We start from the raw sequence: 19,722 nt of genomic DNA on the forward strand, positions 1-19,722 counted from the left end.
TTATTCAAGATATTTAAATCTGCAATTAATGCTCTGGAATTATATTGTAGATTAGATGATGATTATATTTGGTGTAGTATTTCTTTCTTCTTCTTGCATCGTTAGAATAATATCCATGTAGACATTCTCTAATACTATCAAAGTTGTCATCAATGCTACTTGCGTCTTAACTTCAAATTTATACGCGGGTGAATTACTTATTTGCTTTGGATTCGGCCCACTGGAGTTCGTTGACCAAATTGATTGTTTTAGTTTTAGGAGAATTCTCTAAATTAAATTAATACTTACCTATGTATATTTGTGCATTCTGGGAGAGAAGAGAACTACTTTGACTCTAATTTAACTTGTGCTAGTATTTTTGAAAAGATTTTTTTGGCAAACACAATTTTAAGTCAGGAATTAACATGTCTTCACTCAGCTATATATATATACACCACTAACTTTGGTTGCTTAATGGTAGACCGTAGACTCAACGGCATTGTGAATAAGTGTGTTGGGGATGATTTCATGTACATATGTAGTACTACTACCTTAGCTAACCTAGTCACTGAAACCAACATTAAATTATCTTGGCTCCACAATGCTCTCTGTTATTTCATTGTTACCAGAAGACTGCGTGTAAGAATCTGGCCTCCTAAACGGGCTGATAAATTCTGCAGAGGCAGAGTTGAGAAAGGGCGGCTGCGTTGGCTGATAAATGTCTCGATCACCGTTAAGCATCATCACCACCGTCGACATGGCTGGCCGCAGCTCTGCATTGGCCTGCACACAGAGTAGGCCGATTTCAAGTAACCTAGCCGCCACCTCTTCTGGGAACTTCCCTTTTATCGACGGATCAACTGCTTCGGTCACATTACCTGACCCATACAGATTCCACACCTAGTCAAGAATGCCAAAAAAATCATGATCAGTTTGGTTTGAGCCCTTTATAAACCACTAGCCACTGAGCACAGGAACAAACATACCCTTTGGAATATTGATTGAGAATCCTGAGAGAAAGCATTGTTCCTCGTCCCGGTCACCACTTCAATTACCACAACTCCAAAGCTAAAGACATCTGCTTTCTCTGTTAGCTTTCCACGAACAATGTATTCCGGTGCCATGTAGCCACTGGTCAAATCATAACCAAAAGTATTATAATGTGATATCATATATAACTTGGACATAAGCATATATAGAGAGAGAGTAAGTAGAAATGTATAGACTCACAGTGTACCAGCAAGACCAGTGCTGATGTGAGTCTTGTCTTGTGGAAACATCCTAGCAAGCCCAAAATCAGCAATTTTGGGAGTGAAGTCCTCCTCCAGAAGCACATTGCTCAGTTTTATGTCCCTGTGTATTATCTTCAAGTTTGAGTTATTATGAAGATAAGCCAGACCCTCAGCAGTACCCTTTACGATCCTCAGCCGTTGCTCCCACTCGAGAGGGGGAACATCCTTCCTAACTGGAGACAACGAAGTAGGAGTATTAGATTAATAACCTCCAAACTTGGGAAAAAAAGTGGATTAGCTAGGATTCAACTAGCACCGAATAGATAGTCGTGCAGGCTTTGGTTTGGCACGTATTCGTACACAAGGAGGCTCTCGGGGCCAGTAATGCTGCAACCCAAGAGCTTCACCAAGTTTGTATGATCCATGTCTTTGATCAAATTAACCTCGTTGAAGAAATGATCAGCCCATTGCGTCGTGTTGAAGAATAGCCTCTTCACCGCAACAGTCTGGCCGGTTGGTAACACGCCCTTGTAGACAGAACCAGACCCCCCTTGGCCTAGTTTGTTCGAGCTATGGAAGTAACCCGTGGCCCTCTCTAGCGTTTCGTACGAAAAGTTGATCTTCGACTTTGTAACAATAGACAACAGAGCACCTAGCTTCTTCTTCACTGTCACACCAAATCATGTTATATATCTCCCAATCCATTGTTATATTCTAACAATCATATTAATTGTTACACTCACCTCTTCTTCGTTTAAGAATCTTGTTCCTCACAAAAAATGAAACCATAGCTACAAATAGCAGGAAAGAAAATGCAGCACAGGTTGAGGCTATTATAGCAGCACGACGGCGAGTGCCCCCTAACAACATCACAAGCTAGATTAACTCAAAAGCTATATACTAACATTAATCAGTAACAATAAAAAATCATAGTCACCTCCGTTTCCATTGGCGGAATCGATGATGGAATTGTTGTAAAATTTAGTGGTGGAGAATCTCAAGTAACAGCCTGCATTGAGAGCTCTCCCTTCCACCTTAGGAGGGCAAGAATCAACTCTCGAAACTGCATTCTCTAAACAATCCACACAGCCACTCCCTCTCACAGATTCCCAACACTGAGCCAAACCGTAAACACGCAAATTACCATCACTCACAAACCCGGTAAAAAAACCGTTATTCGTGGGGGCCACCGCTGTAACGCTCCTCAACAACTTGGAAACGTTATCCTTAAAGAGAGTCCGATTCCCGGCAAAATCAGCGGCGGCGCAGACGGTTGTATCGAGGGAGCTCAAGCTCTCGTTGAAGAACATGTAATCGTCGTACCTGAGAAAGCAGCCGTCGTAGAAGAGCCTGCCACCTCTGGTGAGCCTCTGGAACGGGCGGCAGCTGGGGATGTCGGTCTTGCACTGAGCGAAGCAGAGGTTGCAGTCGTTTTGAGAGAGATCCTTCATGCACTCGCCCATGGCGTAGACGGTGTTGTTTCCCGTCCCGTTTATGACGGTGCCGTGTCCTCGCCTTGCGACCTCCGGCGTGATGGAAGCCATGCTGGCGAGGAAATTAGGGACGAAGAGTTGGCGGTCGGATTCCGGCGCTGTTTTGTTGCTGCATATTTGAGCCGCCTCTGTGGCTCTTGGGTCGCAGAGTGATTGCTTAACGTTGGATAGGAATAGGATTAGTACAAGGATCATCAAGAGGGTTGACGATGACATTTTTTTATTACATCGGATTGGGATGCATTCATAATTGGATTTCTATTTGCGAGCAGGAGAGACATTGACTTGGATTTTCTACCGTGTCCTTCAAACTTTGTGGGTCCACGGTCCACTAACAAAAATTTAAGTCGGTTGAATACTTGATATTCGAAAAATCTTCTACAAACTGGTCATGAGACGTTTCATGACTAAATAAATAAAGAAGACAAGTTGAATGCAAGTATTAAGCTTCCATCCCTTGCTATTGTAAGATTTTCATCATTATTACGTCAATACCTCATGCTAACCTATTTTTTAACACAAGTACCTTTATTTATACGAGAAGATAAGAGCTTCCAAAACTCCTGTCCGAATTCAGGCTCCAAGTCCCCTTTATATAATCATTCCCCTAAATTTGAGTCCCAAATCACAACTCCTCTAACCCGCAGGCTCCATCCAGGCCCTAACTATTAAATTGCATTATTCACAACTCCAACCTATTTTAATTTTAAAAATTGAAAACATTGAGCAATTATAACACGAGAAATTTATTTTTAATTCGAAAATAATAAATTTCCAACATATAATTATAAATTATACTATAAATTAAAAAAATTGAAAACATAAAAAATAATAAGTTCCTCTTCCGTCGCCCCTTCCCCTCTCCCTCCCTCTTCTTCCTCTTCCAAACTAAAAAAAAATCAGAAATTGGGGCTTGTGGTCCGGCCCGAAACACCTCCAACGGCACGGCTCCGGGACGCCACTGTGTCACCAGACTCGGCCTAGGCCGGAAAATTGCTCCCTCCAAAGCGCGAAGCCGTGGGCTGAGACTCAAGTGCGGTCCAACCCACAGCGTTAGTGATGCTCTAATATGAGTATAAACCGTATTAAAATAAATCTATACATTGACACAATCAATTAAGAAACTGCGTAAGCTGAATAATAAATGTTCTTAACTATAATATTTACAAAAGATGATATCTATACAAAAGATGATATTAGAACAAGTATTTATCAAATACTCTTGATCCTTATGTTATCTATAACATCACATGCAGAAGATGAACGTGTTTTCAAAAATTTGGAATTAACACTACAAAAAATCGCTAATTAGCGGCGGAAATTTCCGCCACTAAATCTCATTTTTCCGCTAGTAAACTAGTTAGTGGCGGATTTAGTGGCAGAACATAACCGCGGCTATATAATCGCCGCTAAAATATCAGTGGCAGAAAATATTCCGCCACTGAGTCGCAGTGGCGGATTACCCACGGAAAATAGTTCGCCACTGACATTCCGACACTAAAAAATTAAATTAGTGGAGGATTTGGGGCGCCATAACTAGTGGCGGAACTTTTGTATAGATTTTGTTCCGCCACTACATATAATGCTTTTTTAGTGACAGTATGCATCCGCCACTAAATTTTTATATAGATTTTGGTTATATTTATTTTATTATTTATCCACCCTACTAAGATAATTTTTCAACAAATCAATACATTCATAGTAAAAATAACAATAGATACACCAATACTCATATTACTCATAACATCAGTGATTAATTATATTAATCATTAGTGCAATTCTAAAACTTAGTTAATAACAAAATAGCCGAGCATGTAGCTTCTCAAGTCTGCAAAATAGTTGTGGGACCGTTTTTGACAAATTTATCATCTACAATCTTGTTCCTTCCTAGTGTAATAAACTTCGTCTCTCTCCAAATCTTGGATCTTGTTCATCTTTGAACCACCTCCTGAAGCCACACACATATACATTAGCATTAAAACAACTTCCCCTAAAACCAGAAATCAAATAAGTGGAATATCTTCCACATAAATCATCCATCCCATCTCCAGTTTCAAAAACAATTGAAGTTATATCGAAAACAATTGCTAGCATAAAGTTAAGTCTAGTGCATTGATTGAAAAATGACTTTTAAGTAATTAAGCTGATTGTAAGTAGAAGTGATTTAGTTAAGAAAAAAAAAGGCTATTTAACAGTTATTGACTTCCACTATAAAATAAAACATGGAATTAGAAGGATAACATCTATATGTAACACCATCATTGGCTGTCAGATTCTCAAATGGCAACCAAGTCCCTCCACTAGCTTATATCCCCAAATATACACTGGAACACTACAGCCTCTCATTAAGTTATTTGGACGAAGTTTGAGGAACTAGCAGCATCAGACTGCTCCATAAGAAATCCAATCCAGAAGATAAGAAACGAGTGAGATATGCTTGTTCAAGCTGCAAATACACAGCTATATATCAGTAAAAAATCAAGGCCTTTACTGAGAAGAAAAATAAATTCACAAAAAAATAGAAAGCTAACAAAATAACTTTTATCAGACAAATCCAACAACTAAATCCTAAAACGGAAACAAATTATTCAATTTTTTTCTTCGATTTCATACGGCACAGAAAATTAAATAATTTTCTTCGAGGAAGACCACAACCTCAGTCAAATTTCAACAAACGCAAGTCAAAATGCACTACATTTTAGAATAGTCATATAAATAATGAACAACAAAATGGCCATAGATTTGCAGAAATAAAAATGATTCAAGTAGCAAAATCACAACTAACCTCCGCTTCTAGCATCAGGTAGAATATTCTTCATCAGGTCGGGCAGCTGAGTAACTTGACTGGTGGGACTGGTGGGACTGTTGGCTCACCAACAGATCCACCACCTTCTGCATCCTGCTCACGTCCTCTTCCAACTTCATTCTACGCTCACGCTCTTCGTTGAGATTTTGTTGCATCTTACTTTTCCACTTGGCATCCTGTTGATTGCTAGTTGAAGCAGCCACAAACTTACTTCCTAAGAGCATTGGTCCAAGGACTCCCGTTCCAAGCATCCGCTTCTTCTTGTCAAGGCAGCCTCCCATGACTTGATTGACATATATATCATTTAGATTTGTTCCCTCACTTTGTGCAACTGCAATCTCTTTTACCTTGGCCTATTAAATGAAAATTCAATAATTATTGTATGATTAATAATTTAAATGCGTATCAACTTTTAAATAAACTTACATCTATCTCTTCGGCCTCCTTAGTTGTATATTTTCCATTCTTGAAGTATAGTGCCAAGTAGGCATCATACATACAATCTCCAATAGAGACCCCCTTTTCATTTGCATGTTTGTCAAAGATAATAAAACAAATATTAATATAAATAATGAACTTGATTTATTACATGTCACTTACTATTTTCTGAGCTTTAACTACAGCACACGATGTGCCCCCATAATGTTTGCTATAGCCCGTGCCGGGTCCACCTTTCTCTGAATATCTCGCCTTCCGTGCGATTTCTGACTTGTATTTAACATCCTTACTTTCCCAATACACGAGCAGCCCATTCCACAATTCTTCTGACACAAATGCTAGCCTCTCTTTCAATTTCTTAAGGGTAGAGATGAAGCCGGAGTATCTCTCTCTTGCCCTCGACGTCCAAAGTGTACGCACATCGTGTTCCCATGAATCCGGCCAGAAAAAAAGATTTCTATAAGAATAAAACGTTATAATATTATCTTTATCAAACAAACCTTCTATGTATATACAATACTTACTCTAAATTCTTCAAAGTAGCGATCCTTAACGTCTTTGGGTGTCGCCTTCCAGTTAAATCCAGTGTTATTGCGAATGCGTTTGTATATGGTGGTTACCTCTCGCGACATCTGAGGATGGATAAGTAATGCCCTATAACAATCAAATAATATCGATTAGTTAAAAAATCAAGGTGAAGATGGAGATATTGCACCAACAACCCCAAATACTCCAGGTGAAGGCTGCTTCATGAAATATTTGTGTAACTCTGTTCAGTTTCTGATGTTTATTCTACAATCTGTTCAGTTTGATGTTTATTCTACAGTTTCTGATGTTTCTGATTAACAAAAGGGTCAACTGAAAAATACACAAGTGAAATACAACTACGGATGGATGGATATTGAGGATGGAAAAGTAATATCCTATAAACATTCAAATAATATCGACTAGTTAAAAAAACAAAGCTTATTTAATAATCAATAACCAATAACTAACCCCGTATCTGGATCCCTTTGTAAATGTATCCTCACATCAGGTACGGTTCCATCATCATCAAAGAGATCATCCTCACTGATGGGATCCCCATGATCAACGGATCAGGACTGCACATCCTCTGCTGGAATAGCTCCTCCCGTGCGAGAGGACTCACTAGTATGACTATGCCCACCACGCTGACGATGCATGTCTAAAATACATACAAATAAATAGTTCAATTTAGATCAATCTATAACATTTAATTAATAAAAATACATAGCATAAGTGTTAATAAAAAAATCATACATCATCTTCTACATCAATATTTTCATCATCAGAAAACATAAATTCTTCATCCGAAGGAAAACCATCATCATCAATATCGACCAGCCCACCATTTGGATGAAGTATTGGAGTATCATCACCTATTGTCAAGTTCATATCCATCTGAGTTAGACACATTTCAGCAGCAAGGAGTTTAGATTTGAAGAACATACAAATCAACCTAATTTTTTAAGGTTGTTGAGCAAGTTTTGAACCTCCATTTCTTAATTAAGCTTCCGAAAGGCTGCAAAGGACTTAACAACCAAATAAGAGCAATAGTTTAGGGATCTCTTGGTATCAGAACAGAGTACAAATGAGAAGTTGTCAAAACTGTAAGAGCGAATAAGAGTCTGCCATTGCCATGTATGATGATATTTAAGGCCAAGAAACAGAGGCCAAATATTCAGGCAGTTGCACCATCGATACTTTCAACAGAACATCTAACAGATTTTGGCACAACTCCTTTAATTTCTCAGATTCAGGATCAACAATTAAAAAGCCATACAATATTCTAATCTGACCAAATCTCCCTGCTGTCGTGCATATATATGCACACAAACTCACTCTCTCCTCCTCACACCCACTCTAGTCTCTACTCTCTACTGTCGTTGCACAAAATCAAGCAAGGAGATAGGAGGCGGGGGTATGGTAAATTGAGTACCTGGTGGCGACAGCGGTGGTTGTTGAATGCGAGCGGACGACGGCGACGGAGCTGGAGCAGCGAACGACGGCGGCTGGAGCGGCGAATTGCGGTGGCTGGAGCGGCGAACGGCGGCTACAGGAGGGAGGATTCGTGAATTCGCGAAGGAGGGAGAATTCGCGAAGATGGAGAATGAAATACGTAAAGCCCTAATTAATTTAATTAAAAATTCGTACTCTGGCGGAATATAATCCGCCACTTTAGCAGTGGCGGAAAATCCGCCACTATGTTTAATTTTTTTATAATATTCTGTATATTTTATTTGAAAAAAAATTTGTAGTGGCGGAATTAATCCGCCACATGGGTGGGCAAATTAAAATCCGTCACTAATCCGTGAGAATTCCGCCATTGTTCGTAGTGGCGGATTATTCGCCAGTACCACTGGCGGAAATATTCCGCCACTGATTTCCGCCACTAATTAGCGATTTTTATGTAGTGTAACTCTAATTAAAATGAAAGTTAATTAAATGTAGATATAAAAAAATATTAAGATAGGATGAAGTCTTTATTGAGAAACAAAGACGGATGCAAAATTGACAGATTCTAATAGAATGCAATTATAGATCACATAAATGCAATGTTGGAACGTATTATATATGTAGAAATAGTTTGAAAACTTGGGAATGGCCATCGATTTTGCTGAATTTTTGAATCAAAATATGAAAAAACTTAGATGAAGTAAGCATTAGAAAATGTGGATCGTAAACGAAAGTAAACAAATTCATGGGGAAGATGAGCTCGAGAGTAGACTGCTATCTTAGTGAAATAACTCTGTGTTCAAAATCAGTCAAACATTATATCAGGGGCTATCCATATATATATGTCCACATACAGAAAGATCCAAAATACATCCAACAACCTAATCAAGCACATGCTGCCACGATATCTCTCCAAGTCTTGTTGTGGTCCTGCATTCCACATGTAGCCTTCACACACTCCATCCACACTCTCTAGGACAGTAGGCACTGTTTCATTGGTGATGGTAGTTGACTGGACAAAATGATCCTCATCATCATGTTCCTTAACAACAACTCTATGATCTTTCCTTGAGACACTCCTAATATCCCCCCTCAAGCCTAGTGTGGAGCGCTCAACAACTCCAAGTTTGTTGCGCAATCGCACATAGGATTGACTACTCAGTGGCTTGGTAAGAATATCTGCAATTTGATCTAAATTTGGTACATGCCTTAACTCAATTTCTTTAGCCAAGACTTTATCTCGAACAAAATGAACATCAAGTTCTATGTGCTTAGTTCTTGCGTGCAAAACAGGGTTTGAAGCCAACGCAATTGCGCTGAGATTATCCACCCATATCACAGATGCAACTTCCCTTTTAATTTTCAGCTTAGCAAGTAAAGAATGTAGCCAAGTGACCTCAGATGCAACATGTGCTAGGCTCCGATACTCGGCCTATGTACTTGAACGTGCTACAACTTGCTGTTTCTTAACACTTCAAGACACCAAGTTTCCACCATAGTAGGTGTAATATCCGCTTGTAGATCGCCTATCATCTACATCAGACGCCCAGTCCGAGTCACAAAATGTAGTGATTCCTCCATTTGATTTCTTGATGTTAATCCCATGAGTTAGAGAACCAGACAAATAGCGCAATATTCTTTTCACATCTCTCCAATGTGTATCAAGTTGTTCTGCCATGTATTGACTAGCTTTATTGACAGCAAAACTAATGTCTGGCCGGGTAATAGCAGCATATTGTAATGCTCCATTGTACTTCTATACAACTTAGGATCTTGAAAAGGTTCACCAACTGACTTGCTAAGTTCACAAGTAGAAACCATGGGGGTTGGACTTCCTTTAGCCCCTACCATATTCACCTTCTTTAAAATATCTTGTATGTATGTTTCCTGACACAGATGCAGCCCCTCTGGAGTTTTAGAAATTTCAACTCCAAGAAATAGACTCACCTCCCCAAGATCTTTCAAAGAGAATTGTGAATTGAGTTTGGAGATAACATCCCGGATGGAAGAAGAATTAGTGCCGGTGATGAGCATATCATCAACATAAAATCAATAGATAAATGATGTCATTGCCAATGTGCCTTATGAAGAGAGAAGCATCCGCACGTGACTAAGTAAAACCAAGAGAGATGAGTGCAGAATGAATGGTCAGAAACCAGGCCCGTGATGCTTGTTTCAATCCATAGATAGCCTTATTGAGTTTACAAACCAAGTGTGGCCCTCCTTGCTCAAAACCAATGGGTTGTTTCATATATATTTCTTCCTTCAAATTTCCATTCAAAAAGGCATTGTTGACATCAAGGTGAGAGATAGACCAACTCATAGACACAACAATCGAGAGTATTAATCTTATAGTTGTTGGCTTAACTACAGGGCTGAATGTCTCATTGAAATCAAAACCGGCATGTTGGGTAAAACCTTGAGCAACAAGTCTAGCCTTATGCCGAGCAATGCAATCATCAAGGAGTCTTTTGATCTTGAAAACCCAAGTGCACCCAATCAAGTTCTTTCCGGGAGGTAAAGTTGTGAGAGTCCATGTATTTTTTTTTAGGAGAACAATAAATTCTGCAAGCATTGCAGCTTTCCAAACAGGTATGAGTAAAACAAGAAGAGCTGACCGAGGAAGGAGATCAGGAGTATAGCTTGGGTTTGAAAACACCTGCCTTGGCACGAGTAATCATGTGATGAGTGGGTGTTGCCACTAGGAAGAAGAGCTTTGTAACCTTTATAGGATGGACTGTACCCCAAGAAGGTAGCCCCCTCTGATTTGTACTGCAATTTGTTCTTATTATATGGCCTTAGAAAAGGATAAAAGAGACATCCAAAAGTCCTAAGTGAAGTGTAGTAAGGTTTTAACTTGTGAAGTCTTTCATGAAGGGAAAGATTGCCTATGACTTTAGAATTCTCGCTGCCCGACGGAAAGAACCGCGCACAGCTCGAAATCTAAATCTCCGCTGACCCAACGCTTGGGCGCCGAAACCGTTTGATCGCCGAGCGAGGACGCCGCCGATCATTGTTGAGGGATAATGCCTTAACACAATGATTATCACCGAGAATGAGAGAGCGTACGTATAATAACTGAAATTCAAAGAGAGAGGGAATATTTGAAGCGGTTAACCTCATGAAGCCGAGTGGTTTGACACGTGGAACTCGGTAATACATATATCTTTTTTATATTTTTTATATTAGTTCATTTGCGAGGAAATAATGATGGGCGCGCAGACATTGACTTGGATTTTCTAAGTTGCAAAACCGTGTCCTCCAAACTGGTGGGGTCCACGATCCTATTATCATGCGATTTCTTGACTAAATAAAAAAGAAGAGAAGTTGAATGCAAGCATTCGTTGGTTTCCATTCCTTGCTATTGTAAGATTTTCATCATTATTACTGCATTTATTTTAAGTTGATGCATTATAAAATGGCCTTAATATCTGAAGAAGAAGAATCAGGGTGCTTTAACTATTGCCCCAAAATAAATTCCTTCATTTTCTCTACCGATTTTTCACATTTTTCTTACCTTGATCGTGTGTGTTTATGCTTATTGATTTATTGATGGAAAAACAGAGAGAAAGTACAAAAGTGCAACTCCTAACAGCATCGAAATTTGACTGTATGTAATATTCCTAACATCATTGTGGAGTATGATAATAGGATCGATCAATTGGTTTCTGTATTCCATTCAACTCAATTGTACAAGGGATTTACCTTATATAGGCTATACAGAATGTTAGATATGGTAAGCACAATTCTAGGGATTTTAATTCTATTTTCGTAAAATATCAATCTCCATATCTTCTTCTGATTTCTCTCTGGGGATTTATTTCCAACATAACACAAACACGAATTTAGAAAGAACATGTTTTTACAGAATCACACTCTAGCCTATAGTACAAAAGCAAACGGCATATATTGTTGAGTTGTCCAAAACAAAGCATTTCTTAAGTGGTTTGTTTTAGACATATGCATTTGGAGTGGCAAGAGTTGGTGTAGGTGCTGGTTGTACTCGTTTGCCCCTTTCGTTTCTGCTGTTCTCCGAGAATTTCAAGCTGGCGGTGTGGAAACCCCGGTCCTGCTCAGCCGCAGTCCATTCAGACAGATAGTAATCTTCCTCCGTGGCGCCTTTTGAAGACGGCCCACAGAACATCCCTCCCCATTGTGGGAAGTGTATCAACATGATCACTAGGGTGCAGCACACTATCATCACCCCCATCAAGGTTATACCTGTTTCTGTAGTATAGTGTGATCCTCTAAAAAAGATCACCTGAGTTAGAACCGCCCCTACGTTTCCGCCACCACCCGTCATCCCTGATATAAACCCGAGTGACCTGCCAAGAAACCATATTCTAGTTTTAAGATTTTTGAAGTTCATACTGTTTTTTTTTTTTAAACTGATCATACCTTCTTGATACAAAAGGTGCAACCCCGAAGGTGAGGCCACACGCTGCTTGAACGAATACGGAGAATATGAGCATGACTACTACTGATACCCCGAGAGATCCTACTTTCCCCAAAAGGATGCAGAAGATGCCTCCTAATGTCTGCACGATCCAAAGAGTCCAGAGCCGGCCCCTCATTCCATACCTGTTTGCCACAATATCTGATAGGATTCCTCCTCCCGGCCTGGAGAAGAGATTTGCTAATCCGAAACTGGCTGCTATTATCCCCGCAGTGTGGAGGCTCACGTTGAATCTGTCGTAGAAGTACTGCGCGATTATGTTGTCTATTGTCAGCTCAACACCAAAGCAGTAGCCATAGGTCAGTGCAAGGATCCATCCCCTGTAATTTGTGACCGCGTGATATAAAACCTGCTTGAAACTATCCTTGTGCTTATCTCCTGATTTGTGGAGCTGAGAGTAGTTCCCATCTGGCAAATCTTGGCCTAGAAAGAAAATTCCATATGCAGACAGAGTCTGAAACAGGCCAGGGACGAAAAAGGCGATCCTCCACGCTGTGAACTGTGTCGCGCCTATACGCTCAATCAAGTTGAACACCAGAGGCATGATCAGCTGAGTTGCTCCACCACCTAAGTTCCCCCACCCTCCGGCCACGCCATTGGCTGTCCCAACAACTTTGGATGAGAACAACGAGCTCATCCAGAACTGCGTTGACACGAAGGTGGCTAGGGAGAAGCCAGTGAAGAAGCGGACAAGGAGGAAGGAGGTTGGAGAATTGGCAATGGCAGTGCAGTAAACTGCTGGTGCAGTAAGAAGGGTAAGAGCGGCAGAGGCAAGGCGAGGCCCGAACAGATCACATGCTGTCCCCATGGCAATCCTGGCAAACACTGCACCGGAAACAGCAGCTATGCCTGCATTCCCAATGTCGGTTGCAGTTAGGCCAAGATTGTCGCGGATGACTGGAAGCAGAGGCGGAGCAGCAAAACTAGAGACGAAACAGGCAAAGAAAGATATCCACGAGAGATGAAACGCCCGCATGTGAGGCGCTGCCACTGAGAACAGCCTGAACTCGGTGGATTTGTGCTCAGAGTCCACAGGAAGTGCAAACTTCTTTTGACAAGTCTCTTCTGCTCCATTGGACACCTCCATTTTGGTATGATCGGTTTAGGATAGTGGGATCCTTTGCTATCAAATAGTTTCTATATTTTGGAGGTTATAGCAATGAGATGTTGGGATTATATAGCATCAAAATCTTGGTTCTGGCATGTGAATCTGCATTTAGGTGTGGAGACATTGGCGCTCAAGCTTGGATTTTTAATGCCTTGTTGTGTACAAGTTTAAATCTTTCTAATGTAGTGGGAAAAGGATGCTTCATGCTTGAGTTTGCTATTGGTTGCATCCATTGACTTTGGAGCTTGCTTACTAGGAATCTAAGAGATTGAAAGAGAATATGGCAATATGATTCTTTGACTTTGTTGGAGATTCCTTTCTTACATAGTAATTTAATTCTATTTCATGTGTTTAATCACAACTAAGCCATCCCATTTTTTCCAATGAACATGAAACGCTTGACTTTCTTCTTATCAGTTTTCTGAATTATGTGTTAATTCTACTACTACTCCACTTCTTTGTATTTAGATTTATTTAGCAGTTAAAATGGTGTGAAGAATAGCAGAGATTAAAGATACTTTTTCATCAAAGTTGCATCTCTTGCCTTTAAAGCTTTCATCACATATAACAGAGGGGGAATTTTTTTAAAAAAAAAGAGGCTTCCATTACATATGAACATCAATTTAAATCCTAAAATTCATACATTGTGTTATTACCTGAGGTCTGAGGTCAGGTCATTTGAAATCCACAACATATTGCATTTAAAGAAATGCTTTATTCAGTGATTGAATATAGAATTAATCTTGCAAGTATCTGATAAACAATTGATTGGATTGAGTCAATACATTGATATGTCATTCATCCTTGACGACTTCACTTCTTATTACCTACTAACAAATATTATGTGTAGTTTACCCATAATCCAAATGGTGGTTGATCCAGGATCCAAAAATAGAAGGGGCTAAATAATACCCCACCCGTCTGCTAACACATGTTCAATATTTACTTTTTGGTATGTCCCCAGTTATTTTTTTGAAGGATATTCATGGAAGGATGGAGTTTAATCAATACTCTCTCCGTCCGCCATTAGAAGTCTTATTCATGGGCGGCACGGATTTAAAGAAATATTAAGAAAAGTGGGTGGAAAAAAGTTAGTGGAATAAGGGTCACACTTGTATATATTAGTTTTTAAATGAAATGTGAGCGGAATGAGTTAGTGGAAGGTGTGACCTTATTACCATCTATACATATATAAAAGGCGAGTTTTGGCCTTAATTTGAATATTTACAAAATTTGGGTATGAACTTTAATATTTATAAATTTAAGGTACTAAGATTTAAAATATTTATGAATACAATGCGGTGTAGAATGAGAATGGACGCCTACTAAGAAAAAATAAAAATAAAGGCAAATATTAATGAGAATTTATTTGATGTAAATTATGTAATCATTGATTCCATGTCGTTAAATTTGAAACAGTTTCCCACTAATGAAATGAGCGTTAATTTCACAGCCATTTTATTCCACTAATTAAATGAGAGTGTTAGTAGGCAGCCATTTTTTACTAAATGGTCGACCATTTTATGTATTTTTATTAATTTAGACTAATTAAATTTGATATTCAATTTTGGAAAGATTCCAAAGCCAATTAACGTTTTATTTGAAACGCTCTTGGCTAATTAATGAAAACCGTTGCACCATTTAACATCATTACTAATAGAGAATTAATGTATACAATTTAAATCCGCAGATATAACCTCTATAAATACCAATGAAAAAATCCAATCAAACAAACAAGACACGAACGTCACCAAGTTTTGTTTTGAAATTGGTGAGTATTTTCTAGAATTTAAGAAACTTCCTACGGCCATGAGATAGTAGTATGGGGCCATGAGATAGTAGTATGGAGTATTTGTATTCATCTATTTACCTTATTATTTTTTTGTATGTTTTGCTAATATTGTAATTTTGCCAGAAGAAACATGACGTTATAGAATTCATCTACCTCAATGATCTACAATCTAACATAATTTAACTTCATCAGTTATCAAAGTTCGGTGTATGTGTTTTTGTAAAGACCAAACCTGGACGACAAATCAAATGTTGTGAGCTTGGAATGTGTTTCCCATGATTTTATGGTATGTGTTTTAGCATTTTTATCTTATTAGTATATTTTTTAACTATTTATCTAAAATCATTAATTAATATTTTTTTTATCTTGCAGAGCCTTATGATTCAAGGAACATTTTCCAAATTCATTACAAAATTAGTTTTGTGATCAAATTATGAAGGAGCAATTCTTTCTATTTGCTATTTGGACGGTTGAGATTTGTTATTGGGTTTTTGTTGAGCATTAGGATTCAGGGAACATTTCCCAAAATCATTACAAATTAGTTTTGTGATCAAATTATGAAAGGAGCAATTCTTTCTATTTGTTATTTGGAGGGTTGAGATTTGTTGTTGGGGTTTTGCTAGGGTGGGTTTTTTTTTTCTTCTTTCTATTATTGTCTTTTTCTCTTTTTATTTTACTTTAAAAATAATGAGAATTGAAGCAAAAATTATAGTAAAAGAATTTCTATTTCTATCCAAAATTTTATAATTGAATTTTTTACCTTTTGATATCTTATTCAGGAAAATTATCAACAGGGGACTAAAAATATACAAATAGCAAACATTTGGTGTTGGGTGTTAATTAACTTTATCATATATGTATTAAATATAAACAGATAAAATTTGGAATATCTTAAGCTAATATGGTATTCTTAAAATATCAAAATAGGCAAATTATTGATTCTATAGCTTTCATTTTATCATTTTATTTGAAAATTACTCATCATATTGTGATCATCAAAAATGTTATACTCAATCTGTTGTGAATTAAAATGTTGTACTACAATTTTGAATATCTTTTTTTTTGGTAGAACTTAAAAAATGACGGGATATAATTATGCATGGAGTGAGATAACTTTTAACCAAAATATGATAAAGCCAAGACAGTTTTTTACAAATATAACATGATATGATAATTTTGAATAAAATGTTGAAATGATAGTGCACATACTCAAATGCTAATTTAATGAATCCAACCAAGCATTAAAACACTTCTTTATTTATGTATTGTTAAAAGTGAGGAACTATAGTATCAGGATCAAAATGTATTGTTAAAAGTGAGGAGTTTAGGGGTTAGACCATTGCAACAACTATCTTAATAAACCAACGGTGGATTTGCTAACGTTCGAGGTGATAAGTAATATAGAATTGTCATAACTAATTGGTGAATTTTATTAAATTTGTTTTGAACCACTCAAAATATATTATTAAATCATATTTATATTTAGTACCAAAAAATTTATATATTTAAAATATAGAATTTTTTTAATAATAAATTTATTAAATAAATTGGAACATGTAATTTAAGATATTTTAACTTTGAGCCACAACATATATAGAGGTTGAATTAGCGTTTGTTTTTTATGCAACTATTAGTTTATAAACTTATTTGGTTATATGAGTTTTTATTAGTTTAATAAATTATTAATATAATTTATGAATTTAGAACTTGATTAATTATATTATTTCTCATTTCATAAAAGTATATCCACATTTTTTAAATAGTGCAGGTAGAAAATTGATTTAGTCGTTTGAATATTATAAATTTTAGGCTAGATTTTAAATATTTATTAGTTATGAATCTTTTCAATATTTATAATAATTGTGTATATAATTGATAGTAACATTTTTAGTTATAAGTAACGGTCATTTGATTTCACTAAATTTACTAACTCAGATATGTAAATTTTTAAAAAAGTGTTATTGATACTTTTCGTCCTTTATAATCTTATTGTTATAGTACATATTTTTTAAAATTGTAGTTATATATGTGCGCTTTTTATTTGTTTGTAGTTCATTACTTTATTTTTTTTCGAGATGATGTTGTTCCCTAATATTTTATTAGCTTTTTATACTCTAGGTATATAAATCTAATAAAATAATATTGTCACTTATGTAATGGTATTTTCTCCTAAATAACTTTAATCTTATACATGCAATGATATTGTCATTTATTTTATTTTATTTATTCATAGTATTTTTTCCCAAGTCGCGCATAGCGCGTGGGTTAACACTAGTTAATGATAAAAGTGAACCGAGACTCCTACTCGCGTACGGACTAAAATGAAAAAACAAGACTCCTATTCGCGGACATAGGGAGGATCTATTATCACTTTGTTTTGGTGCAACTATTTTTATTAATGGCTGAATTTTTGAAGTGCAAATTTTTAGATTATTAACACCACAACAAGTAGTAGTCGGGAAACACGACAAGTGTCATTTATATTTTCTTCCACACTTTATTATTCATTTCCAATACTAATACTACAAGAACAGAAATTCTAATTCTTTTCAAATAAATTTGTCTATATAATTATCTTCTGAAACAAAATACGAGTAGTACACAATTTCAATAATTACTAACCAAATAACAAATTAATTAAATAAAAAACAATTAATCTAACCAAATAATCAAAACATCAGACTCTGAGTTCAAAACTTTGACACAATTCACACCATTTGACACCGTTTTGGCTCCAAGGCGGACCAGGATCCGGCCTGGCTGAAAGAAGACGAAGGCCTCCAACCTACCGATTAAATAGGTCTCCTCTCCTGGATCAAACTTACGATACTAGTTTCCTTCTATAAACATATACATTCGTCTATAACGGAGTTTATACTTTTTCCATCTATATCTATCAAAACTCGAATTTCTATCATTAATCTATAACTATGTAGCACTAGTATTCAACAATCTATTAGTGCGTCACAGTACGGGTGATCGATCTCAGATTGAATTACGCAATACTGAAAAACTAATCTAGTATCTTAACATATTATTTGAGAAATCTTAAAACTCTATCTTTAATTAATTTGTTACACATGACATGGAACAGTTAGGGCTGAGGAAAAGGAAAAGGGCAGGATTTCTGTTTATTTACTCTCAAACTACAATTAATCACGGTCCATAAATGGTTATAATGGATAAGCATGAATTAAGGATGAAGATGCTACAAAAACCATATACATGAAACTGACTCTAATTTTCAAAATCCCGTAAAAATACAGAATAGTATAAATGGTCGACTAACCAAATCCGAAACCGTGAGAATCAAATTAATTCATCATACATATAGTTCTCATCGCATACATTCATATAATAAATTCTCCAACAACACAAAACCGTAATATTTTTGTTTTGAATTTCTAAAATTCTTCCCTTCAAAAAAAAAAACTAGTCCAACATTACAAGAGGTAGCAACCATGAGATTGAGAATCACCATCTGGCTATGCGTTGCCGTCGTGGCCGCCGGCTTTGTGGCCTCGGCCTCGGCCGCAGCGTCCTTCTGTGACATGGCGGACGACAAGGTTCTCTGCGGGCAACTGGTGGGCGGCGCGGGCACGTGGGCTGAGGCGATGACAAACGCGCTGAACGGCGTCCAGAAGCGAGCGGAGCGGGGGAAATCGGTGGCGGACGTGGTGGCGGCGAAGCTCCCGGCGGACGTGCTGCCGCAGACGAAGGATTCGATCGTGAGCACGTGCCATTGGGGTACGACAACGTCATGGACAACGTGAAGGAGTGCATTGAATTGGTGAAGGATGATCCGACTTCGGCAATGAACGCTCATCTCTCGTCGATGAGCTACTCCGATTGCACCGAGGGCCTCAGCGAGTTCAACCTCTCCGTGCCCGAGGCCACTCAGTTCGACGACGAGCTGCAGAAGCTTAGCAGCGCGCTCTTGGCCGTCTTCGAGAAGAAGCCATGAAAATGGATTTTCTTATAGGATTTTCATACCTTAATTCAATATTGTGTCATTGTGTGGTTATGAAATAACTAATACTGTACTAATATTTTTCGTTTGAGAATGCAATGTTTTATTAAAAAAGAGATTGGAAATCTTATTTGGTGTGGGGTGTCATTGTCATCATCAAATCTATCTCGCCAACGATTATAAATGGGTATTTCAGTAATATATCCACTGTAAATAACATCACTGTTTTCATATTGGTGATGTCAAAATCATAACGATTATATTTTGATAGCATAACTCGTGTGCTCGCCACATCGGAGACTACATTACTCACTTCTAATTAATAGTTTATGAATTAAATTAACATTTAATTGCCCTAATAAATACACTAAATACTGCATTTGTGCTCGACGCATATTGAAGTTAAATACTCCATTCATTCCACAAGAATAAAATGAACACTCTGGTGGGACGGGGCAGTACTACTACTAG

The 19,722-nt window shown here is 37.5% G+C and overlaps 2 protein-coding genes across 2 annotated transcripts; both read right to left on the minus strand.

The window, feature by feature from the left end:
- Positions 1 to 385: 385 nt before the first annotated feature.
- Positions 386 to 2,980, minus strand: CRK3 (cysteine-rich RLK (RECEPTOR-like protein kinase) 3). The gene is made up of 6 exons (XM_048104911.2): positions 2,149 to 2,980; positions 1,955 to 2,071; positions 1,528 to 1,878; positions 1,210 to 1,444; positions 966 to 1,110; positions 386 to 879 (listed from the first exon to the last, which is right to left on the minus strand). Exons 1-6 carry the CDS (start codon positions 2,918 to 2,920, stop codon positions 565 to 567), a joined length of 1,935 nt encoding a protein of 644 aa, XP_047960868.1. The 5' UTR covers positions 2,921 to 2,980; the 3' UTR covers positions 386 to 564.
- Positions 2,981 to 11,599: 8,619 nt separating this feature from the next.
- Positions 11,600 to 13,637, minus strand: NRT2.5 (nitrate transporter2.5). The gene is made up of 2 exons (XM_089060106.1): positions 12,324 to 13,637; positions 11,600 to 12,250 (listed from the first exon to the last, which is right to left on the minus strand). The coding sequence occupies exons 1-2, from the start codon at positions 13,466 to 13,468 to the stop codon at positions 11,878 to 11,880; spliced, it is 1,518 nt and encodes a 505-aa protein (XP_088916232.1). The 5' UTR covers positions 13,469 to 13,637; the 3' UTR covers positions 11,600 to 11,877.
- Between the last annotated feature and the right edge of the window lie 6,085 nt (positions 13,638 to 19,722).

The sequence above is a fragment of the Salvia hispanica genome, chromosome 6 (genome assembly GCF_029641045.1).
Source record: "Salvia hispanica isolate PSC_SH4W2 chromosome 6, Shi_PSC_v1, whole genome shotgun sequence".
Lineage (NCBI taxonomy): Eukaryota > Viridiplantae > Streptophyta > Magnoliopsida > Lamiales > Lamiaceae > Salvia > Salvia hispanica.

Coding starts and splice junctions, on each gene's coding strand:
- CRK3 (XM_048104911.2), bottom strand. CDS start 2,920: ATGTCATCGTCAACCCTCTTGATGATCCTTGTACTAATCCTATTCCTA. Junction 1,445..1,527: donor CCTGCACGACTATCTATTCG/GTGCTAGTTGAA, acceptor CGTTGTCTCCAG/TTAGGAAGGATGTTCCCCCT. Junction 1,111..1,209: donor ACTGGTCTTGCTGGTACACT/GTGAGTCTATAC, acceptor TGATTTGACCAG/TGGCTACATGGCACCGGAAT.
- NRT2.5 (XM_089060106.1), bottom strand. CDS start 13,468: ATGGAGGTGTCCAATGGAGCAGAAGAGACTTGTCAAAAGAAGTTTGCA. Junction 12,251..12,323: donor GCACCTTTTGTATCAAGAAG/GTATGATCAGTT, acceptor GTTTCTTGGCAG/GTCACTCGGGTTTATATCAG.